The 26,945-nt window shown below is 33.9% G+C and overlaps 1 protein-coding gene across 1 annotated transcript in view; it reads right to left on the reverse strand.

Moving 5' to 3' along the window:
- The window catches only part of LOC122787873 (guanine nucleotide-binding protein subunit alpha-15-like), a 183,146-nt gene that overhangs the window by 19,731 nt on the left and 136,470 nt on the right, over nucleotides 1-26,945 (reverse strand). The window contains exon 4 of the mRNA XM_044054790.1: nucleotides 17,812-17,941. Within this exon, the coding sequence (XP_043910725.1) occupies nucleotides 17,812-17,941 (130 nt within the window). The remainder of the gene's footprint in view (nucleotides 1-17,811; nucleotides 17,942-26,945) is intronic.

Here is a 26,945-nt window from a genome sequence, read left to right on the forward strand (position 1 = left end):
GTCATTATAAATCATAATCTAAAATTTGACCTACATGTCAACCAATCCATCAAAACCATCAATAAAAAACTAGGGTCACTTTACAGAATAAAAGCCTTCCTAACCCCTCCAGCCAAAATTGCCATAGCTCGCTCTCACCTTCTTTCTGCTCTTTTGTATGCATCCCATCTACTCTCTAATTTAAACAAGACTGTCTGCAACAAACTCTCAATCTGTTAAAACCACATTGCCAGGTTTGCCACTGGGCTGCCTTTTAGGACACATCATTGCATCAATCTAAACCAGCTTGGGTGGCTTGAACTACCCAGTTTAATCCAGTATAACCAATTGATTATGGCCCATAAAATCCTCTACAACCTGGACAATACCCCTGCACTTAAAAATGTTATCACCCTCTATAATAATCCTAGACTGCTGTGATCTTCTAACAGACTTCTTATTCAGATGTGCAAAATTAACAACTCAGCCGGTGACTCTCCCTTCGCAAACTCTGTAGGTAGATCCTGGAACTGTCTTACAGCTGATATTACCTTGCTTTCCTCTCTAGGTCAATTTAAAACTAGACTTAAACACCACCTGGGACAAAACTGATTATGTCAAGCCTGGTTAACCCTTCTCTAGAATGTGTATAATCTGTCAAGCAGCCTACTGTGTAATTTAATCCAGACTTTCACTCGAGATGAACTCTAACCTGTGGAATTTATCTTGTTTGCTTTTATAATCACAGTAAATATTATGTTTGTAATTTGTAATATGTTATGTTGGATCTGTTTACCTTGGAGCTTTTCTCCCCGAGCTTCTCCTGAAAATGGACATGCATCCAGTCAGATTATCCCAGTCAACAAATGTAAAATAAAATAAATAAAAATAAAATAGCCAAAGTGGTCGTAAGAGGTGTGGAACATATACTTAAGGATTTTTGGCATTGTTTAGAGCATGTTAAAACACTTAGACATTCAAATACATTTACCTTTCTGACGATTGACGTGATAAATCTATTTACAGTCATACCCCAAGAAGAAGGGTTGACATTTTCGGGAGAGTCTACTCAGGAATAAATTGATAGACAAAACCAAAATTAATACACTGGTGGATCTAATGGAATTGGTTCTTAAAAACTATTTTCTCAGGTTTGAAGGTAAGCTTTACCACCAGATTGCAGGAGTAGCCATGGGGGCAAGATGTGCCCCCGTATTTGTTAATTTGGTACTCCTTTTCTGGGAAAAAACATTTATCTTCTCACCCTTTATGTCCAAAATTCGACTCTGTAATAGATATACGGATGACATTTTAATATTTTGGAATGGGGATGAGAATGAGGCAAATATGTTTGTGGAATATTTAAACACCACCACATCTTTTTTGAAATTCACACTGGCACTCTAACAAGATTGATTTTTTTTGGACATCCATCTCACTAAAAATGAGAGAGGATTAGAGGAAACTTTCTTGAACTCCCTATTACATTTTGATAGCTGTCATCCCTACCACCAAAGGAAAGGTATAATCAAAGGCCAAATGGTCAGACTTTCCCGCCTAGTGAGTAATGATGACAAGTTTAGGGAAGAGCTATACATATTAATAGGGATGTTTTTGCAAAGGGGGTATCCCTTGAAATTATTGTTGAATGTTAGGCAGGAGGTGATGAAGAAAAGAACTACGGCATTCCAGCCCATCTTAACTTCTAAAGAGGGAAATATATTAGCAGCTAAATATAGTAAAAGTTTTGAAGCACTAGTTTTAAGGTTCAATCATGTAACTTCATCTGTCATTACTGCCATTAATAAATCTTGGCAGATTACTATGATTATGACTGAACAAACAAAAGAAATTTTAGGCCCTACACCAAGGATTGTGTTTAGAAGAGGCAGAAATATCAAGGACATCCTTGAGGGACAAAAAAAACAAGAAACATAAGTCAATCATGTACAAATGTGGGGCATGTAGATATTGTAAATTCATCAATGATGGACCTTATGTTTCTATACAAGGATATGACTTGGCTCTTTCATGCCCAGGTAGGTGTAGTTGTAATACAAACATGTTGGTGTATGTCGCTACCTGTATTAGTTGCCAAGGATTTTATGTGGGCAAAACTATACATAGGCTGAGGGATAGGGTAGGCGAACACCTTAGGGCTATCAAGATGAAAAATGGACACAATGCTTTATATACTCACAGCAGAGCTTGCCCTAATTTAAAAAAATATATCTTTTTTATCATAGACAGGGTCTTTCCTAACGTGAGGGGAAGTGATGACAAGCTAAAAGTGGAGAATAAGGAATGTTTGTGGCAGTTAAGACTCAATGCCACCTGTCCACCGGGTTTAAATGATAGTATAGCGTTTCTTCAAGTATTAAAACAGAGAGCTAATATGTTATAGGATATATCCAATATTGCTAAGGCACAGAATTGTATAACAGTTTAGCCATTTTAACCATCAGTAGGAATCACGGCTTGAACATTAACAAAAAACTTACTTTATGAATAGATATGTCTTAACTAATTTGTTTTTAGTTCTGAAGTGTTGAACTAGTTATTTTAGAGAAAGTGAAATGTCTGCATTTTTTATCTGTTGAGTAAAACATAATTATTTATTGCTATTGCATATACATCTTTTAGAAGCTTAACTTACTTGTGATTTAAGGGGACGGATTTTGATGCAATCATTTGTGATTGGTATGATTGTTTGTAACGTATTATATCTAAATCAGCATTTAATGCTATTGGAACGACTCTGAAGAAGCCAAGTTATTTCTGGTGAAAGCGCTTAGTCATTTATTTTGTGTTATACAATAAAACAATCTAATACACTTTAGCCGAAGTTGAGTTATCCTGCCTTTTGGGTTGTGTTCATTTTTGTTACTAGTTTTTTACCTTTTTGGGATTGTTTTTTCTCAAGACTTTCACTATGTTTGGGTCTTGTGAACTCAGCAGATATGTGTGGAGTCCCATGATTGCAGATCTATACATATAATCAATTTCAAGGAGGCCCATCCCTCCTTTGCAATGAGGAATATATAATCTTGGTATACACTGGTTTTTTAAATCAGCTGGGGAGCATGAAGCATCCTTCTTGTTTTCCTATCTAATCTATCCAACATGTTTTGGGGTCAGTCAATCACTCGAAAACTGTAAGTTAGGATAGGAAGAGCAAATTGGCATCTTATACATTTTTAAGCACTCTTTTATTCATGAATGTGGGATAGTATCGAATGTTTTTTATAGTCAATCCATACCATACTTAAATTCTTCCCTTTTACAGTTCTCCACTATGACTTTATTTAACAACAAATGATCCTTTGTTCCATTTGACCTTCTTTTATTGCACTTTTTTTCTACTGCCATAATTGAGTTTTCTTCTAAATGACCATAAACTCTGTCGGCATCAATTCCCATGTATAGTTTATACGTCGTCAGAAGGCAAGTTATTAGTCTATAATTTTTAGGGTAGCTTGCAGGTTCACTCTTAAGAAGCAGCAATGTTTTGTTTGTTGTTAGCCAGGTTGGTGTCTGTCTAGGGTGCGCATATAAATAGTTCTTACTCATGGCTAAATCCTCATGCAAAGGTGTTAATACTTTTAACCAAAAGTTAGGTACTGCATCAGGGCCTGGGATTTTCCAATTAGAGGCTTTTCTTAAATTTATCTCAATCTCTCCAGCTGTTACTTCATCCCATTTCATATCCTGCACCTTTAACTTCTTATTCTTTCTTTTCCTTTCTTCTATCCATTTAGCATCTTTGTTATGTTCCACAGGATCTTCATGGATACTTCTCCAAAATATACCAACTTCCTCTTTTTTTGGTGGTCTTTCAATTCCTTTTACCTTATTTCCCAATTCTCTATAAAGCTTTTTTTGGTCATCAATAAATTGCTTATTTTGTACTTTTCCCTTATATGTATCTGTGTATCTTCTAAGTTTTTCTGCTTGTGCTGAAATTTCTAGTTTGTTATTTGCAATAGTGCATGATAGATCCTGGTCTGTTCTAATACTGTTCATTGCTTTAATCACATCTTTCTCAGTATTTTTGTGGATCTATTCCCTCTTCTATAGTCTTCTAAGAGTGACACTTCTTGTCTTAATTGCTTTATAGTTTTCTCTATTCGATACTTCCATGATGGTATTCAATTTCTCCCCTTCCTTTTCCTCACTACCCTGTGTCCTTGTGGTAGAACTTTATCAGTTATTAATTTAGCAGCACAGTAATATATCATGTTTACTTCTGTTATATCACATGGATCTCTATGGACAGTCCTATTTACTGCATTAGTTTGTTTTATCAGACTTCTGACTTTTTGGGTTTTATTGACCTTCTGCAGTCTATTTCTCTCATTGATCTTGATATATCTGTCTATGTTTATTAAATCAAGCAACTCTTCTCTTAGCTCATTTTCTTCCAAACTGAGGACACATCCATTGTTTTCCATTTCTTGTGGATATTCTATAGCATCTTCCTGTGGCACCTTCTCTTCAATTTCATCCTGTGCCATCTGTTGCTCTGTCATATGGGAACTCATTGGCCTATCATTCCTCAACATTGACTGCATTAGAGTTTCCACAGTTTCCTATTTCTTTCCTTGTTGTCTAGCTTCAAGGTGAATGTTTATACTGATTTCCTGTGGAAGGCTCCAAAATATCTTGATATGGCACCTGACCAATTGCTTCCTGTTTCACTGGTTTCCCCTTAATTTGGATACCCATTGCTCTATCCTGTTGTGGTGCTTTCTGTATTGGATTTTCTACACTGAATCCTTCACTTTGCAGGTATCCCATAACCTCAGTTTCTATTTCTTTAACTCCTTCATTACTAATCTCCTTTTCTACTTTTCCTCTTAGTCCTGTTATTTTTTTATTGTAAAATTTTCCATATCTGGATTCCTTTGCCTGTATTTCTCTTCAAATATGTTTGGTGCTGCTCTTTTTGTATTGGTTAGTTTTGCTTTCTCCTTTGCATAAATATTACACCATATTAAATCTCTTTTTCTTTCCCATGCCCATATTTCTTCTTCATATGTCTCCTGATCTTCCTGTTTCTCCTTACTTCAGGGACTCACTCCATCATGCTGTGATATAACCTGTATTAGACCTTCTATACCAAATTCTTCACTTCGCAGGCTTCTATTTCTTTAGCTTCTACTTTATTAATCTTTTCTACATTCCCTCTTTGTGATATTATTTTTTTATTGTAAAATGTTCAATATCTGGATGCCTTTGCCTATATTTCTCTTTGAATATCTTTGGGGCTGCCTTCTTTATATTAATTTGGCTTTCTCCTTTGCATAAATATTGCACCATATCAAATCTCTCTTTCTTTCCCATGTCCATATTTTTTTATATTGTTCAAATATCTCTAGGTTTTGTTGTTTATATTTTCACATTTCCTCAAATGCTTCTTTTTCCAAACAGATCAAAGTTTCTTGATCTATATACTGTTTTTCATAAATCTGTTTTATTAATGAATGCAAATTTTCATTTGAAGCTTCTGACAGTTTTTCTTGCGGAAATATTTTTCTTTCCTCTGATTTCTTTCTTAATCATTTTGTATATTTTGTGTCTGAAAATTCTGGGCTTTTTGCATAATAGTAACAATATATAATTTCTTTCTTATCCTTAATAGTCCACTCTATCATCCTTATAGTTCTTCTTTGGCCTATCAGTTTTTGTGATTTCTGTGGACTGCTGCTATCTTCTGCAATGGGTGGGGGCGGCATCTTCCCCCTGGACCTGGCCTGGCCCCATTGTAGGAATGTTTCCATATTTTGAGGATTCTACACTGTCATTTTTTCTAGTCCTGGCTCTAGTGTGCCTACCAGGATTGGGCACTTTTTTATCCTGGGTCTTGTGCACCCAGCTATCTCTCTTAAATTTTGACCTACTTATGTCCATGATATATGCTATATAAATACAGTCTATATAGCAGTGTCGCCTTGGTGAGATTTTGTGAAAACAGGGTCCACCTTGTGAAGATACTCACCAAGACTTGAGGATGAATTCAATTTCAGCACTATTCCTCTCCTTTGCTTACTGACTTCTCATTCCTTCCAACAATGAGGGGGGTGTCGTATGTTGCAATAGAAGAGCACTAAAGAATTAAGTACAGTACTCTGGTTCAGTTCTCAGCTACACCTGCTTACTTCAGTCTTCAGCCACAAAAACAGCTGAAATGCAAAACAAAAATTGCTCATCCATTAAGAAACAATAGGCTATAAAATAATTATTTTCCCTCATCTCATCCTGTAGTTCAGCATTATCTTAGATTTGCCCTTCAGTCTTGGGCATCAGCAATGCATGTCTTGCCATTAAGCTGTGGCATTGCCTTTGTTTCATGCCTTCACACTTGTCTAAATGTTTAATTGTAGGAAGAAAATAGCAATATTAATTTACATATTTAGCATAATCTGTTTAAATTAACAAGCAGAGACCAGATAAGCTAACTGAGTTAGAAACAGCTAAGATTGATAAATCAGTAAACTACAGTAAGTTAAGGCAACTGACCACTGGTTTAAGCAATAAGTGATATCATCCTGAGTGTAAAGCAGATGAAGGCCACTGTCAAGAAATATGATGGCAGCGGAGAGGCAGGACATACAAAAACAAAACAGAATAGATGTTGACAGTGGATATGGACTGCTTTTCCCATGCAGTCTGACAGTAAGTTATGTGGAAGATGTATCTTACTTGCTCATGAGTGATCACTTAGCACCCCCATGGTGCAGAGGGATGAAGTCCTTACCACAAACCAGATGACCTCTGTTCGCCTAGTGGAACAGTTGCTGGAGTGACTGCACAATTGAGGCTGGACGTGAGCAGTTGAAATAATGCTTGCTGAAATAATGCAGGGTTAAGAGCTTGGTAAATTTCATGCTGTAAATGACTATACTACTCAGTCAGTTGTTGTGCATGAGAGAAAGGGTACATACACTTACAGATGCAGCAAAGATGCACAGCTTTCAAAAATTGTCATAGGGAGGTTGTGCATATTAGAATACACTCCCCAGCAGCAATATAGTGCTGCACCAGCATCCTAGATCTCCTTACCAGCCCTTGACATTGGGTGGTTGAGGCTAGAGGAGACTAAGATGGGTCTCATAGACCCAATGAAGGGAAAGAGGAGCAAGTGGCAGCTGATGGTCACATGCAAATAGGGTGAAGAAAAAAGTGGTCCCTTATTCTGTTAAATTATTTTGTAAAGTAGTTGCTTTACTAAATCCTGTGCACTAAAACTTTTCTTCATACATCTTCAGTTAAAAAAAAAACTCCGGCCAGCTTGGCACATCCAGTTAATAAAAGATTAAAGGTGGATAAGTATTAATTTGTAGGTAAATAAGATAATGATGCTGAGTCTCAGTTACTTATAGGATCCTGTGTTCTTTAATGAGAATGTGTTTGCTCACTTAATGTAGTGGTTACTTAACAAAATGTCATTAGTATTCTAAGATTATAAATACTAGTAGGCTTCAAGTAAGTGGCTGAAAGCTATAAAGTGCATATATTGCTGGAAATGGATAACTGCATCCAAGAGCTATTACAGAAGAGTTGGGGATATGTGTGCAGAGCATAATGCTGGGGGGAGAAGCTGGGAAAGGAGGTAAGAGAAGCTAGCAAACAAATTTTATTCCAGTTTGAACAGACATATTGGCAAAAGACATATTTTAAACCCCAGATTCTTGGACTCTGTTACTGCAAACTGTATTCAAAACACAGAGAAGTCATAATCCCCTATATGTTAAAACAGTATTTTGGGCTCTTTCCTGCAAAATGTTTCTCTCCATAACTCACAGACTTGAATTAACCATAAATTTTGCTTAGCACATGGCATTTTACTGCAAATTTGCAATCAGTTATTTACATTAATTGACTTTATCCCTCTGCATTTAACTTGATCCCACAAAACAACAACAAATAGTTATTGTTTCAATTGCACAACATTTCCCGATTTGTTTGGCTCTCCCCTTAAGCAGTCCTGCACTCCTTTAAACCATGTCAGAGAAACTTAACGGAAATCATGTGATCATATGATCAGGTTATAGGCCAGATCAAAGTCACCAAAGGTACTGCAGGAATGCAATCTGCTGGACCTTCTTAAATATGTGTGGGTGAGGTCCATGGATTCCTTCCTAATAAGATACTCCTGATTATGAGCCTGGTGCATAAAACTAGAAAAAACTGTTGTCATTATATGAATGTAATATGCAAGCAATGTAGTAGATACAGATTATATAAACTAAGAATCCAAAAAAACGAAGCCAAACTCAGAACCACAAGAACAAGCTGTGAACGTCTCCAGGCAGTCAAAAAAGATTTATTTTAAGTGCTTTTCGTCAGTTTAATAAGCTGACTTCTTCAGAACACAAAACAAAGACCACTGACAGCTTGATCCTTATAAAGGCGTAACACTCATTAAGGTAATCAAGCAATAATTCAATTAGTCTAATTGACATGAAATAAAATGAATTTTAAAAGAGAATGGATGAATTTAAAAGGGACTGTTTAAAAAGACAGTAACCAACTACTGATAGCAAACTAAACAACCTTGTAGGTGTACCTACAACACAAATACATAAAACAATCTGTGGGTGTGAGAGTGAATCCTGTGGAGTGCGTTGCATGTTGCAACCTTTAATAAACTACAATAACACAGTACTGTTGACTTTTATACAGCTTTAGAACCTTAGTTTTATTTTACTATTAAATCAAGGTTCTAAACCTACCCATGTCATTGTGTATAAGGTAAAAACCTCAAATACCCCAAAAGTTGTAAGTTTTAAAAAACACGTTTGAAGACATGGTAAAAAATCAGTTTATAAACTAGTTTAGGAAAAATAATTAATGTCTTGTTGTTTTTATGTGTAATTGTAGAACAATAAGTAAGTGTACTACAATATTTGATGATACTGAAAACTGCTACTAAAAATTAATGTTAATTAAGTTAATATTTAATATTGATTAAATTAATATTTGCACAGCAAATTTTAAAGACATAGCAAAAAGTTAAAAACACACGGTTGTTTGTATATGATGGTACTACAAAAAGCGCTACAAAAAGTGTGTAAAAAAGTGTGTTAAATACATGAAGGTGTGTAAAGGTCACACATACCACCTATACTTGATGAATTTCAGGTGATATTTTTTGAGTAATATTATATTATAATAATTTTATAGTTTTTAATAATTATTATTTATTTATTTTTATATTATATTAATGATTTGAATTATTTGTGATAAGTTAGACATACCTAATGTCGTGAAAATCGTGGTCAATAGTTTTAATGAATTCATAATCACGTTTGATAAAACTAGCTAGTCCACGAAAATAATCATAACAGACATGAAAACATAACAGACATAAAACCCATGAAAGACCTGAAAAACACCTAATACATGTATGTATAATAAACAGAAAATGTATGTATACACATAAATATAGATTCCATAAAGGGGGTGTGTGTCAAGTGACAATACCTTCATCTTTTCAAACTAATTAATTTTAATAGACTTCCAATTGAACAAGTCTCATTCAGTCCTGGGAAGCTATATGCGTTTAGTTTTACCTGCCATTTCAGTTCCAATTCTTCCAGTTTCAGATTTCTGGGACCCCCTCTCGGGTCGATTTTTACATGGTCAATTGCCATGAACCTAAAACTGTGGTTTGGATGACCTGCCATGTGTTTAGCAAGTGCATTCTCCAGTTTCCCCTTTTTGATGGCATACAGATGTTCATACATCCTTTCACGTAGTCTTCTTTCAGTCTTACCAACGTAAAATGCTAAACAGGATGTACACTTAGCTAAATAAGTAATATGGTTGGTGTTGCAGTCAAATTTATTCCTTAACCTAAATTTTTGTTTGTTCAGAATAAAAGAGTTACCCTCCTGGACGTGTTTACAATAATTGCAATTGTGACATTTATACATTCCAGGGCATCTCACCATGGGTACATCATGTTTTTCTAACAAGTTTTTAATATTTAGCCCTTTCCTGTAAACAATCATAGGGTGGTCACCTAGTTTTTCAAATAGGTCAGGTTGTATTTTAAACAAGTCCCAGTTTTTCTTCAATATAGATGAACACAAAGTGCTTTTTATATTAAAGGTAGTAATGAATTTAACAGTGCTTAGCTCATTATTTAATCGGCCACTAGTTGGAACATTACTCCCTTCTTGGTCACATAAGTTCTTGTCGACCAAGATGGCACTGTTGTCGTTGGTCAAATTTTTAGTGTTAGTCTTCAGGAGGGGTAAATACACCTTTTTGTGTCTTTTATCCATTACCTCCTGGATTATAGGGTCAAGGAAAGTTACTGGGTAGCCTCTATGTATAAACATTTCCCGTATGTAAGCACATTCCTGTTTAAAATCCTCGTCCAGGCTGACCATTCTGGAAGCTCTTACCAACTGCCCCTTCACAACAGATTTCTTCTGATAGTGAGGGTGGCAGCTGGTATAGTGGAGGAAAGTGTTAGAGTATGTTGGTTTCCTAAAGATGTTTGCAGTAAACAAGTTTAAGTTGTAATTCTTACTAAGATGGATGTCAAGGTAGTCGATACAGTCACAATTAAACGTGTGAGTAAATTACAAAAACTCAGTAGTATGGTTGAAGTAGTCAATAATTTGATGACTGACATTTTCGCTACCTTTAAGTAAAATGAAAATGTTGTCCAGGAACCTTGTGTAGTATATGAAGGACTCAAAAAACAAGTTGCCTTTAAAGACAAACTCGGATTCCCAGTACGCCATTACCAAGTTAGCTACACTTCCTCCACAAGGTGATCCCATGGCAACACCTACTTTTTGCAAGTAGAATTCTTCACAGTGGCAAAAATAGTTGTTTGTTAATATTAAGTCCAACAGGACAGAGACTAAATCTCTTTCCCTGGTGGGAGCTTTATGTTTCTCAAGCATAAGTCCCACCCATTCTAATGCTACCTCATGGGGGATGTTAGTGTAAAGGTCTTTTACGTCGATTGTGAGGAAGTTGTAGCTCTTGTCAAAGGGCAAGGTGTCAATATTTTTCAAAAAGGTCCAAGAATCTTTACAAATTTGAATCTCCTTAACCAGGTATTTTTGTAGAATTGCATCCAATACCTTAGCACAAGAGTAAGAAGGGGATCCCCTACTGTCTACCAAAGGTCTAAGTGGTGGATTCTCAATACTCTTGTGTATTGTTTAGTTTGCTATCAGTAATCGGTTACTGTCTTTTTAAACAGTCCCTTTTAAATTCATCCATTCTCTTTTAAAATTCATTTTATTTCATGTCAATTAGACTAACTGAATTATTGCTTGATTACCTTAATGAGTGTTACGCCTTTATAAGGATCAAGCTGTCAGTGGTCTTTGTTTTGTGTTCTGAAGAAGTCAGCTTATTAAACTGACGAAAAGCGCTTAAAATAAATCTTTTTTGACTGCCTGGAGTCGTTCTACAGATTATATAAACTATCAGGAAGAAGAGATGGTTCTGTCGCACTTCCTGCAAAAGATGAAATGAAGCAGAATTACCAGATTATTAGATTGCCAATGGCAGTGCATTCTCCCATCTAGATGAGAGAATTGTTATAAAAGTATTTGTAGGTTGATAATGACATGTCAAAAAGTATTTATGAGTTCATCTTGGATAGCTTATAGTTGAGACTATCTAGATGAGCATTTGCTTCATGAAAGGAATTACTGGGGAATTTAAGAGCATCAGACTTGAAAATGCCTGTTAAACAGAACATAGGCACATCTAAGTTGATAATTCAGTCTAGTAAGAATGAAAAAAGGCTCACAAGTATTTTGCTGTTCTGTCTAAAAGTAAATAATCATAATATTTTGAATCATATGCTAAGATATCAATAAACAGAAGTTAAATAATAAGCAAAAGACAGTGAATTGCATTCTAAACCACTGTCATTTACGAAATGGTTCTGAATGCTTGCAGTATATCAAAAGGATAGTTTATATCCTAGCCTATAGAATGACACTTCTGATAAAAAAATAGAATTGCATTTCTCTATTACTGTCTCTTTTTAATGATAACAAAACTTAATATCGCAGAACAATTTATTGTGCAAAGTCTGAATCTTAAAAGGGAAGATTTTTCAGATGTTTGTTCAGATACTATTAGACATATCATTTTAAAAAAAGAGGACTGATTCTAACAGTAGCACTAGATTAAAGAGTATCAAATATATAAGGGTAAATATAAATGTTCTATTATCTGACACTGTACACTAAGATTATAAAAAAATAGAAAACCTAGGAATATAATAGCACAAGACATAGTATACAAACATAAATAGAAAGAGATCAGAATAAGTAAATATGTATACAGTTCAAGAATATAAATGTCTACAAGGGTGGGAGGTTGGCATAGTGGGTAAGGTATTCACCTCATAAGTACAAGGTATAGGATTTGATTCTTACATGGAGTTGGGCTTGGAATGGCCCACAAGGAGAGTTAGCCTGATATTAATTTATGACGTTATGATCCTATGAACAACTTTACACACAGTAAATAACATAGAAAAAATATTAAATTTTCTGACCTATAAATTAATAAATATGACAATAACAACTGACTTCCTCCCTATAGTAGACCAAGGAGATAATGTGAAGTACAGGGAAAGACAATTGCAACAGTTTTCATTTGGACAACTTATAATAAAGATTCTGAATACCTGTTTAACTTTTCTTATTCACAATAGCTAACTGACGGGCTTTTTCAAGATGATGCTGACTAAAAATATGAGGCACATTAATATGAATCAGAAGCATGATCTAATATTTGTTCGTTTAATAAAGAGCTTGAGAAGAAGTTTGTTCATCTTTTTCAACAAACTAGGGATATGTTATTCCATGGTAGAATGTTTTAGGGTTGTATGATTAGGTCATTTTTTATTTGTTTCAAAAGTTTTGTCCATAGCTGAAGATTTCATATTGTTCTATATAAAGTACATAATAACTTTTGTACATAAATGCAGTTTCATTATACTTGTGTGTTTGATTTTAAATGCACATCTGTTAATATCAATGGATTGAATAATACAGCAAAATGCATATCTATTAATATTAATGGATTGAATAATACAGCAAAAATGCATATCTGTTAATATTAATGGATGAATAATACAGCAAAAATGCATATCTATTAATATTAATGGATTGAATAATACAGCAAAGAGGGAGAGAGTCTGTTCAAAAACTTGCAATTACATAAAGCTCAAAAAGTATTTCTACAGGAAACACATTTACTTAATAAAGATGTAAATAAACATTCATTAAAGAATTATTTGGTTTTAGCAAGCTCTGGCTTTTGAGCTAAAATAAGAGGCACCCTCTTTTATGGAAGAACTTGCCAGTAATGCCTAAAGTAAAAGATAACTATGTTTATAAAAATGGTCTGTTAAGCACTGTTATAATTGAGTGGAACAGAAAACTATATACATTGGTGAACCCTTACTGTATTCCAGGGGTTGGAGCTAGAAATGCAAAAAATTACTTAGACACTATAGTCTATTGCATGAAAGAGGAAGTCATAATGGCTGGTGATTTTAATTGTATTTTATCAGACAAACATTCCACTGCAGACAGAAAGTTGGGTATCACATCTTCAGCCAAACACTTAACAAATCTTGTAAACCTTGGGACCCAGGTGGGCAGTAGTCTTTCCTTTGATAGTCACATCACCACAGTAGTCAGGAAGTCCTTCTATGTGGCACACCTCATCATAAAAGGGTTCTCATCCAGGAAAAAAGAGGTCATCGTTCCCTTCTACTCGACACTCATTAGACCCATTATACAGTACAACACCCCTTTTGGAATGTACCTCACAAGACATCTGCAGCAGCTGGAAAGGCCACAGAAGTACCTCACAAAGAGGATTACTAGACTCAAACAAATGCCCTACACTGACCGTCTCAAAAAACTCCAGCTTTACTCCGTAGCATATCGCCTACTCCGAGGTGACCTCTGCCTAACATATAAAGCTGTGTCAAACCCAGGGCTGTTGGACATGCTACACCTAAAGAAATCCCAATCCCTCTGAGCTACACACTCTAGGGACCTAAACCTTGTCACCACAATAAGCAGGATATGCTGGGAGGGATAGATTCCTATCCCAGAGACTTCCCATACTCTGGAACAAGCTACCCATCTATGTCAAGCAAAGTTCTTCATTAGCACTCTTCAAGAAAAATCTTGATGAGTGGATGGGAAATAGGAAATACACCCCGGGGATCACTTCTGTGTCTCTGCTCAACAGTGGCACAGAAAAATAACTTTCTTGGGTGGCGTAAGCCAGGGAACCTTGTTGGCTAGGCTTACGTAGGCCCTTGGTCCGATAGCCTAGTACCTACCTATGAACTTTTGAACCTATCTAATGAATTTAAAGGATATATATATATATATATATATGTATATATAAAAACAAACACACTTCAATTTACCCATTATTCAAATAGGTATGGAGCACAAATATTGATAAAATGTTTATCTCAAACAATCTGTTATCACGTATCAGAGAAGTTTCAAAGGTATAACATCCATTATCGGGCAATAATGCTATAATCTTTAATATTATTTTAGAAACTGACAATCTAATACATCACAGGAGATTACCAGTGTACATTATAAAAACAGAAGGATTCAAGGATTGGTATGTTAAAGAGATCAAATATTTCCTAGAAATAAACATAAATGGTGAAGTAACTGACATTGTCATGTGGGCTTCACTAAAGTCTTATTTAAATAGAAGAGTTACAAGCTGGTATATTAGTAAAACAAGAGAATGGGACAAAAAACTGAATACACTACGGGCCAAAATGGACACACTAAAGTTAAATCTAAAACCAAATGACATTAGCAGTCCATCTGAACTTAAAACTTAAACACAAATGTGCTGAAATTCTAAATCATAAAGTTTCAATAAACCTGGAAAAGTTAAACTTCAGGCATATTCAGTAAGCCATTTAAGCTTGCATAAACTTGCTCTTAGATCAAAGTAAATTAATAAACTAAATCATATTAAAGAAATTATAACACACAGAAATAATAAAAAAGAAAGTAGAACAGATATTAATGGTATTCTTGAAGGCTTTAAAATATTTTATGAAAATATAAATAATAATAATATAAATAATAATATATATAACCTAGATGATGATATAGTTGAAACTTTTCCAAGCAAAAATATAAATAATAAATGAACAAGTGGACAAATAAAACAATTGACAGACCATTCACTTTAACAGAAATAAAAGATCAAATAAAAAAGTTAAAAAAATAATAAAGCTTTGGGCTTAGATGGTCTTTTACCAGAACTATATAAAATACTACTAGTTGATAGAGTTAAAATATTAGATAAAGTCTATAGAGAAATATAAACAACTGCTGAAGTCTACCCATCATGGAAATATTCCAGTATATCACCTATTTTAAAATGAGATAAGGATCCTACAAAGTGTTCATCATACAGACCCATTTCACTTTTAAATGTGGACTATAAAATGCTCATGTCCATTTTAGCTAACAAAATTAATCTACTTATACCTAACTAATTAACAATGATCAAACTGGTTTTATTTTAAATAAACAAGTACAGGATAACATAATAAGAGTACATAATAAAAGTACATATGTTAATAGACTATGCAAATTAAAAATAATTCTATCATTAGTCTCAATTTAGATATGGCTTTTGGCTCAGTTAATTGGTCGTACTTGTTTAAAACACTTAAAGTGTATAATTTCTCACCTGAGCTAATTGCATTAATTTCTAAGTTGTGCAATAACTCTTGTGCTTATGATAAAATAGGTTATTTTCTTTCTAATTCCTTCAAATCACACAATAAGGCTATCCATTATTACCTTTATTTTTTCATTAGCTATAGAACCCTTTACTAATAGTATCAGGTCAAATAAGAACATTAACAGTATCAAAATAAAAGAAGATTTTGAACTAAAGAGTCAGCTCTTTACTAACATAGGAAATATAGAAAATTCATTAGAACATATAATCAGTTCTATGAGTCAGTCTGAAGAAATCTCAATCTTCAGATTTAATCATAAAACAAATGCATTATTAGTTAATAAACAATTTTAAAAAATCATACCAAAATTATTGTAATTTTGTTTGTAATAGCAATCAAATGAAATACCTTGGTATAACCATTATGTTTAATAGTAAAGAAATGATACAAACTTTCAACAGGTTGTTGATAAAAATTTTAAGTTTAGTCATAAATTGGAACAAATTCTTCTTTACCGTGGAAGTACAATTAATGTTTAATAAGATGGCAATTTGCCCTAAAATATTGCTTGCCTTACAATCTTTAGTACTATCTCCACTAAAAAATTATGAAGAAGATAAATAATATTCTACTTAAATATTTTTGGCATCCTAACAAACCAATAGTTTCCTTTTATTGACAAAGAAAAAGTTGGGATAATGATGGAATAGGATTCCCTGATATTCAATCGTATGCTACTTCAACAATTGTAAAACTTATAGCATTGTGGATAAATTCATCTTATGATTTAAAATGGAAACAATTACATCAAGAAATACTATTAGTAAATATTAAATATTTCACAACCATTCACAAACAAATGCTACATAATAGTTTTATCTGGTTATTAAAAGATTTTTGCATACATGGTATTATACCCTCTTCTCAAATTTCTCTATTTAAATAACATCATTTCCTCTTTCCAAAAGTTCACATATTCTAACCATTGTATTAAAGACTTAATATTTTCTATGCTTCCAATTGCATATACAGTTAACTGCTTAGAAACTCATAACTTCAACAAAATGCTAGTATTGAAACAACAAAGTAATTTAATTTATTAGCATCAATTTTTAAATGGTACTGATATATATGTGTTGAAATTTTAAGGTCCAAATATAATCAAGATTCTGAGAATTGGTTAACTTTACAAATATTTAAAGACTTTGTGAACACAGAGGTAAATAAGATATTTAACCTAGATAAGAAATCATTCCCCAAATTATTGGAATTCTTAATAAATATCAATAATAATGCAATGAAAAATAAATCATATTTGTCACAAATTTATAAAATTATTAAGTTAGATTTCACATATTTAGACAATTCCTATCAGAACTACGCCTCAAAAATTAATAACGAAGGCATCTCTAAAGAATACAATAAATTAATATTAAAATCTACAGATAAAACTACATCTTCATTATACTGGAAAATTTTCACTTGGACATTTTTACACAGTACTTTTGTCACTCCTAACAAAATTACAATTATGTATCAATCAAATAGAATTAAATGCTGGAGATGTGATTCTGAAATAGTAGCTGACTGGATGCATATGGTATATGAATGTGAAGTCTTCTCCCCTTTTTGAAATTAATAACTTTATTCAAGCTTTGTGGTCAGCTAGATACAATATTTCTAAATCATTAGTTTTATTTAATGCTCCAATTCCTGTGATACTTCCAAAAAACCAAGTGCCTCTTTTTTGCTGTATTCTTGCTATAGTCAGAAAAGTAATTACTTAAAACTGGAAAAGTAAAGTTACCCCATCCAGTATTGAATTTATTAGTATGGCAAAAATTGTTTGCAGTAGTGAACTGCATACTATAAATATGAGAACATATAATATTACACATTCATATTAATCTTGGCTTAAATGTAAAGACTTGCTTGAAAAATGTAATCTGTTGATATATAACTTTGATATATTGATCAGATGTAGACCTATATAGTTATTTGTTTTATAATTGATTTGTTTAAAATAAAAAAAAATTAAAAGCATTTTACTGTTTTAATAAAGGAAGCTATAACACTGTTATTACCTCTTCATTAGTCTCCTCGAGACGTTGATCATATTCACTAAGTGAGGCCAGAAATATCAATGCAAAAACTTTATTTAAACAGTGAGTCCACTTTATACGTTCAGATCTCTGTCCACCAACATCCACAATCCTGCAAAGATACATTTAAGAATTCTTGAGAAAATATAAAAAGGCATTAAGAATCCGTTTAACCCATGACCTTAAATCTAGAGAATCATTTTATTTGGAATAGACCATCTTTAACAATACTTCCTGCTTTTAAAGGAAATAGAGCACACCACCACGAACATCCACATGTTGTGTGTTACTTGTGTAAACTGTCCAGCATATTACGTAGGGAAGATGGACCAACAATTTAAAGACAGAATTTTGTGACATTTAAGGGATATACAGCATAAGGACACAAGGAATGCCCTAGCGAATCATGTTTTATTACATCCATCCCATTCCTTTAAATTTAAAGTTTTGGAATGTATTTTTGAAGGAATTAGAGGAGGGGGCATAAAGAATCACATTGAAACTATAGAAGCAAACTGGATCATAAATTTAAGAGCAGATTGTGAACCTGGTTTAAATGCAGTAGTTCCACTTAAACCAATTCTGAAAGGAAGACACCTGTCTATTGGCTGACAATGGAGGCTTGCCTCTGATTTAGTAATTTTATTGGTTAGATTCTGTTTGGTTAAAAAGAAGGTGTTGCCCTGAAGAGAGGTTGTTGATTGGATGATTACACTTTAATTCATAAAAGAGAGAGCCAGAGTACTAATGATCTGATGAAGGCTATGTTGAAAGTGCTTATTGTGGATTTTAAAGGCTCTTCATGTTTTGATTTTATGTTTTGTGTGTACGTCAAAGTCTATTAACGTTTTTAAAGAGGTTATTTTGATGTGAATGTCTAATGGCCACAGTGGTGCAGTGGTTAGCGTTGTCACCTCACAGCAAGAGGTTCTCCCATACGATTCTCAGCTGGAGCACCTTCTGTGTGGAGTCTGCTTGCCCTCCCCATGGTTGAGCGACATTAAAGACATGTAGGTAGGTGTGAGCATGAATGGATGTGCCTTCTTTGAAGGTTGGGCGTCGGGCTGGCAACTCGGCACTGTAAAAATCTACTGCCAATTACTAGCGGACCAGAGTTCCACTGTGGCGACCCCTAACCGGGAAAAGCTGAAAGACATTACTATTTTGATATGGATGTCTGTGATGGTGTGCTCTATTTCCTTTTAGAAAGCACAAAGTTATTTATTTGAGCCACTTTTAGTAGTCAATAATTTGTTTGTTTAGTTGGTTATCTTTAACAATAAGGAAAAATATTTATTACCGCTTGACCTGTTTGAAGGCTATTCAATAAAGTCCTGCATGATATTCAGGGTATAATTTCAAGCACACGTCAACATTTCACCAGTTAAAAAAAAAAACAAACAAAGAAAAGCATTCCACATGTGAATTAAAGACAAAAACATAGTGCCTTACAAATTAAAATTATATATAGGCTGTTGTTTGTCTGTGTCTATCTCACTGGAAATTACATTTCTCAGTAAATATCATCTGTCACCAATCAGTGGCATGTATAATGCTGAGTTTTGGAAATAAACATAATGTTTAGTGTTTTCTTTACAGTATTACTACTAATTATGTATTAACAGAATCCACTGATTATGACCAGCATCAGAATTACTAGATTGAATGACCTAAATTTTGCTTGTGACATAAATAGGACATGTTGGACAGACAGATATGTTTCTCATAGAATTCCCATTCATCACCAGCCATGTGAAACAGAGTTCCTCCCTAACCCTATTTAAATGCAACTTGGACTAATGGATGGGTAGCTGGAAATTCACCCCCTGATCTGATACCTACATCTCTAAAGAACAGAAGCAGTTAGTAAATCACAGCATATATAAATCAAATTTGTGGGTCATAGCAGTCATGAGCATAGTATACACCTATGAGTCTATGAAAGGGCTAATCATGTTTTAGCAGTTTTGCTGTATAATGCTGCATTACAACTAAATGGACAAAAATATACAATGAACATAACTGGACAGACTTCCATAGGAGTACACTGATGTGCACGTAGAAACCTGCTTAAAAACAAGAATATTTTCTTGCTCATTAATACAAATGCATCACCTTTCCATGTGAATGCTATTTGTAAGCAGCAGTATAACATCTGTTCAAAGAATACAACAGTACCCTTTACAACAAAACAGAATTTGCTTCTAAGGAAATGTTCACATTTGGTAGCCCAAAAGTTTTTAATTCCATTCATAATCAAGACAATTCACTTCCACTCTAGCTTCCATAAATTGAAAAAAAAATTTTTTTCCAGTTATACACAATGCTTTCTTACATACTAAAACTGACTTAAATTGTATAACTTTGTAACCTTATGACATCTTGTGCCATTTAACCTATATTTTACAGACTTGGATAATTTATAAAGTCTTATAAGTCTATTTTAACAAAACTTACATTTTTATATAAACCAGCAATGGGGCTCTATTAAGTTTTCCATTGTCAAGTATCATTATCAGCAACAAGTCTCTGATATTTTATGACCACCATATGGCTGTCAAATATTATGTTTTGTGTTTAAAAATGCATAAAAAACTTTGTGAAGGTTACATCATCACACCACACTGCAGTGTTTTCATATATTCAATGCACTTCATTGGGGTATACTTTCTTATGTTTACATTTTACTTGCTGAGCAACTAAACAACTTAATTGTCTTTTAAACAAAAATGTGCTTCCCATACTATTTAATTTGAACTATATACAGTTTCCATTTTTTAACAACTTAACACAAAACAATACTCATTTCAGACAAATAAAAAAACTTTAGTTTTGCATGCATTTTATTTAAGCTATTTTTGAAAAAAAAACATAATTAAACATAAAACGAAAAAACAAACCAACAACAACCAGGTGTCTTTGCCAAATATCCAAGGAACAAATATACAAAAAGTAACTAAGCAAAGACAAGGCTCCAGCTTCTTCTTCTTTGAAAGATAGACTGCTTTAATAATAAACACACACAAGCGCTTTCACCATTAGGCTTCTTCAGGTGTATGAATTACCTAAGTCAGAACACCCATTTTATACTTAAAAACATTTGGCTTAATTGATTCTTAAAGCCATATTACTTTACATTCATTCCCTTCTAAAACATCACATAATAATATAAAATATACATCTATATATTTATATTAAAAATAGTAAATGCATATATATATATATATATATAATAAATATATTAAAATATACACTAAAAGTATTTAACAAACATATAAAAGACATACAATAAACTACTAAAATATACATTATCTACGTAAAGGTCTATTCTTTAAAACTGGTCTCAATGGAATAACATCATTGCGGCCATGTCCTGCACTGGCCCTGAGCCTCACTATCCATTCTACTTTCATGGTCTCTGCTTTGTTTCTAATGTCCCCCTTTCTCTTATTGACATCAGTAATCCCTTATATTCTAAATTTAAAGTTATGCTGGGTATTAGTCTCTTTTACATGCTTTGCCAAAGCATTGAAGTTACTTCCCTTTCTAATGTGATATATATATGCTAATTGCCAAATATGCAATAAATTCTATGTGGGTAAAACCGATAGGCCTCTTAAAGATAGAATAAGAGAGCATATATACCACATTAGAAAGGGAAGTATCTTCAATGCTTTGGCAAAGCATGTAAAAGAGATTAATACCCAGCATTATTATTCCATTGAGACCAGTTTTAAAGAATAGACCTTTACTTAGATAATGTATATTTTAGTAGTTTACTGTATGTCCTTTATATGTTTGTTATATACCTTTAGTGTATATTTTAATATATTTATTATATATATGCATTTAGTATTTTTAATATAAATATATAGATGTATATTTTTATATTATTATGCGATGTTTTAGAAGGGAATTAATGTAAAGTAATATGGCTTTAGGAATCAATTAAGCCAAATGTTTTAAGTATAAAATGGGTGTGCTGACTTAGGTAATTCATACAACTGAAGAAGTCTAATGGTGAAAGTGTTCGTGTGTGTTTATTATTAAAGCAGTCTGTCTTTCAAAGAAGAAGAAGCTGGAGCCTTGTCTTTGCTTAGTTACTTTTTGTATAATTAAACATAAACCAACAAATTCAGAATAATGAAAGACTAACAGACCACATACAAAACATTATATAGTTAAAAACAATTTGTAAATTTGAGCTTGAGTAAATAAGAACAGGAGTACATGTAAATAATATAAAAGGCCTGTCAACTTTATCATCATCACCTGTATATGTGATACTAAAACTATTATAAAGTCTTATGACAACTGTAGGTAATCCAGTATAAATTTCATGGTAATATTGATATGACAATTATATGAAAGAATTAAAAAGAGTAAAGGGGAAAAATAAGCTCACTGAATACAGCTATTTAGTATGCAAAGCACTTAAGCTCACATATATGAGAAAAAAGGTAATAAGAGAAAAGTATAAAGTTAAAATACATAGATAGTGATCCATGCATCCCTACAATAATACACACAGTTCAAACATCAAGTGGGCATATCAAAGTTTTTAAGAAGTGTTTCCAAGAAATGTACTCAGATGCATATTTAAATTTTCAAATTAATATACCGTTGATAGTAAGATTATCTTGCAAGTCTTTCCTAGTTACACCAGAGGATAACCATTTCATCATAACTTTAGTTATTATACTCCGACTTACGGCAACTCATATTTCGGCCAGAAAATGTTCTTTTACTATAGATCAGTGTTTACTAGATAAAGAAGGACTGAGATCCTTCCAGTGTCATGTTACAACATGCAAAGCAGCTGATTCTTATAATGCCAGGCCATATAGTACAGCTTATCTTAAACAAGATCCATCTAAATTAAAGATTGCCTTTAATCTATCATATTTGTTGCCCCAGTATTTCTGAAGTAGTGAACAATCCCAAAATATATGTGACCAGGTACCTACAGTTTCTTTCAATTTACACCTCCAACAGAGATGTCTAGCCCCAGCATAAAACTTACATAACCCTTCACGACATCAAAAGCAAATGGAAGGAATACTTGCAGTGGTTTCTAATAGAAAAAAAACCCACATTAACTGTACTGCCCCAGACACAGCTTACAATGAAAGAAGAGGAGGCGCTCACCATAGAAGAGTTAAGAACAGCATGAAGGAAAATGAAGGAAGCAGCAGGCTCAGATGACGTCACAGCAGATAAGATCAAGATGTTGGGTAAGCTAAATGAGAAATGACTCTACAGTATACTATAATCAGTATACAGAGAAAGACATATCCCAGATGACTGGAGAATAAGCATTTTAGTATCACTGTACAAGAACAAAAAGTAGACATTCAAAACTGTGGTCAAAATACAGGTATCAAAGTCCTGTCACACTGCATGAAAGTTCTGCAGAGGGTTACTGATAAATGAATACTAAAAGTAGTAGAACGTAAGATGGGAGATGAGCATTTCAGATTTAGGATGTAGCGCAACCGACCCAGTGTGTGTAGTGGGACAGACAGCTGAGAAGAAAGTAGAGATGAGGAAAGAGTCCAACTGGACATTTCTAGACTTGGAGAAAGCATATGACAAGAACCAAAGAAAGCTGATTTTGGCAGCCTTTTGATGGTTTGATGTCCTAGGAACATTGTGGTTGAAAGAAGCTGAAAAGTATGATATACAAAACAGTGGTGTGAACAGCACTACTGTCTGTGTACCATACAGTACTACTGTATGGTACACAGATCTATACACTGAAGACAGAACAGCTTAAGAAGGTAGAGGTGATGGAGATGAAGTGCCTGAGATGGGTGGTAGGGTACACACTGTGAGACAGACAAAGAAAACAGATTATGGTGGATCTGGCATATGCAGAAAAGCAGAAGACAATCTGGTGGAGAAGTAAGCAAGAGGAAATGAGGGTATTCAGCAAAGAGATGGATGGATGGATGAATGGATGGATTGTGTGGCGACAGTCAGGCATGACTGGAGATGAAGGTAGGAGAGTGGCATTGAATCAAGAGAGAGAGAGATAGCAACAATTTAGACAACACCATGACCCTCCCTTGGAGAAAATGGGAAAAGGGGGGTTATTGATGATGATGGTGGTGGTCCTTTCAAGAATAAGAAACAATGGATACAGAAATTTTTCAAGCAAAAATCTGCATTTATAAAGTGATGTACAAATCTGAGGAAAGGATAATATATAGGTAGCTTGCTGGTAAGATAAAGGTACACCTCTTTCTGCTTTATACAAGTTTAAGATAATATAACCAGGGTCAAAGTGCTTTTTTTTTACAAAAATGTGAATATATTATAGATAGACGTCACTGTCCCAAGGCAGAGCCATCATGCAGGATTCTAATAGAGTTAGTTGAAAAAATTCCTTTTTCATTTATAATTGGAAATGAATTTACTCTAGCTAATTAATGGGAGGAGCTGAGAAGTAATATTTCTTATTTAGGGTATTTAGCTGCAAGTGTTGTAACACTACTGTTGTTGGTGTGTGACTACATTAGATTTTGGATTGGATTTTTTCATTTAAGGCTTGTTGCTGTTATGTTATAGTTTGTTTCATTTAAAATTTTGTTTTATCTTAACTTTTTTGTTGGAGTTTTAAAAGTTCTTGGTTAGGGCCTTATTATTTAGCTGCATGTTCTATGAGTTTATTGATATTGTGTGAATGCATAGGATTTTTTCCACCCACCCACTCACTCATATACTGACCCAGTCTCTACAATGCTTTTATAATCAGTGGCTTTTGAACTGCCTGTCCCTGTTATAAATTTGACTTTACTAGTCTTAGCTTATCTGTTCATTCTACTAGGCAATGAATGCCCACCCTTTTAATTCTTAAAGCTTATATTGAGCTTCTGTTTCATGACATTCTACTCACTTAGTGAACACTACAGTACTCAGAGTATTAATCCCTTTTTTCCATCTTACTTGTAAACTATATTATAGTAGATTACCAATCAATGGAGAGATAAGGAACTACTTATAAGGAATCGGTTTTAGATCAGTGCTTCTGTTTTGCCTCTGGTGAGAAAATGAGAAGAGGAACACGATTTCTGAGCCTTCCTGGAGATTACCAATCACTGGAAACCCTGAAAATTGATCTTTAGGTGCCATCTTGGGATTAATGCTATTGCTTTGATCGTGGTGAGAGAAGGATCTGGGCAGCTTTGATTCTTGCTGTTCACTGATTGAACAGTGTGTATGGGACTTCACAGAGTGGTCTGGTTGTAGTTTTGATGAGAACCTCTTCAGTGTCTGTGTGCAGGATGGCTTTATCTTGCATCTGGCTACTACAGGTTCTATTCAGGGATCACTCAAGAGAAGACTATAGAAAATGTACCAAACCTGGTAACATTTGAGTTAATACTACTTCTCAAGAAGCAGTCCTGAATTATGCTATTTGTTTACTTATGATAACAGAAGGAGTAAATTATCATTGATTCCTAGCTACATGCAAATGAATTGAGACCAGCACTATCTACACTACTAGCCAGATATCACCTCCAGTAATCAACTCCAAATCTCAAAGGCACCACTCCCCCTTCATCCCACATTAATTAGCACCTGGAGCCCTGGATTTGCACTTTCCAATCATCTCTGTGACCAGCTTCATTGAAATGGGCATCCAGAGACAATGTAGTAATTGTCCCTTGTTTACTGTCAATCACCTTCTACTTAAACAATCTGACAGAGTGTGTAACAGATGTAGTTATAGAATGTTTTTGTAGGTAAACTCTCATGAAAAGCCATGGCAAATAACATGCAGGTTGTCAGTACACACAACACCACACAAAACCAATCGCATACAGCTCAGACAAAAAACATAGACCTACATATGCATATGCTAAGACTCTTAATACTAACCTATGTAAACCACCAATCCCACAAACACATAGCACAGGCAACACCCTCCATGAAACATACATCTAAACGTCACACTGGCTCAATTCATAAGCCTTTAAGGCAAACCTCTACACATTCCAATATCCAATCATATGTGATTCCATCGTGAGGCACACTGATGCACCACTCACCAGTTTGTGCAAGGATATGGTCATGGACAGTTGCTTACCAGATACCAGGATTCAACACATTGTGCATACACTCAAGTCCTTGCACCACAAATACGTAAAAGATACAGTCATAATACACATGGGCATAAATAAGCTGAGATGTACCTCTATGGACTATATGAAGAGAGGCATGATGGATCTCTTGGAATATGTATCAGAAGCAGGTATGAACCTAGCTTTGAACAGCATTCTACTATCAAGAATGATGCCACAATACAAACAAAAGATTACTGAATTCAACAATTGTCTTAATTTCTGGTGTCATTCTAAGGGGGTACAATATATGTCAGACTGGGAAACAGTTCTAACTCCTTGGTCAGGGTTTGTCTGCATCTGTCCCCTCAAGGCTTTCGTATATTGGCTAAATCCTTGTCCACCACCATCGTGCCTTTTTTAACAAGTCTGTATAACAATGGTTGCCAGTACTTTATGAGATTAATTAAACTGCTACCTGTACAGGAAATAACTGTAATCGGTTGCATTAATTTTGTAATTAATGATAGCCTTTACATGATTTTCTTGAGTTTAAGCTTTATTTCTCTTCAAAGCACATGCATGCATTGAAGAGTAATGGAATAACATTGAAGGTTTATCATTTTCTAATGTGATAGCAGTCATTATGATCTATAAATTCTTGGTATTTAATTTTAAATAATTTAACCAAATCTCCAAATATGTTTATCCTTGTTGAACAATGACATTGATAAAATAAAATTTTTGAATTTAGTACTATTTTTTGTGCCATGCAATGATTTTGATACATCTCTATCTATATATAAAATATATACACACACACACACTTTAATGAATCCCATAAAACTATATAATTGCATCAACTACTGTTGATATGCATTTCATCAATAGCAATCTCTTTACAAAGTCATTCTTAGAAATCTGCAATGTTATTAATAATTTTTGTTAGATACTTTTAAGCTTTACTAATAATGCATAACGAACAGATACAGCACACAACTGTGTTTTAGAGTCAGCAGTCTTGGAAATTAAATTATTAGATTTTTATAT

This window comes from Protopterus annectens, chromosome 13.part0, assembly GCF_019279795.1.
Source record: "Protopterus annectens isolate FY-2018-M chromosome 13.part0, PAN1.0, whole genome shotgun sequence".
Lineage (NCBI taxonomy): Eukaryota > Metazoa > Chordata > Ceratodontiformes > Protopteridae > Protopterus > Protopterus annectens.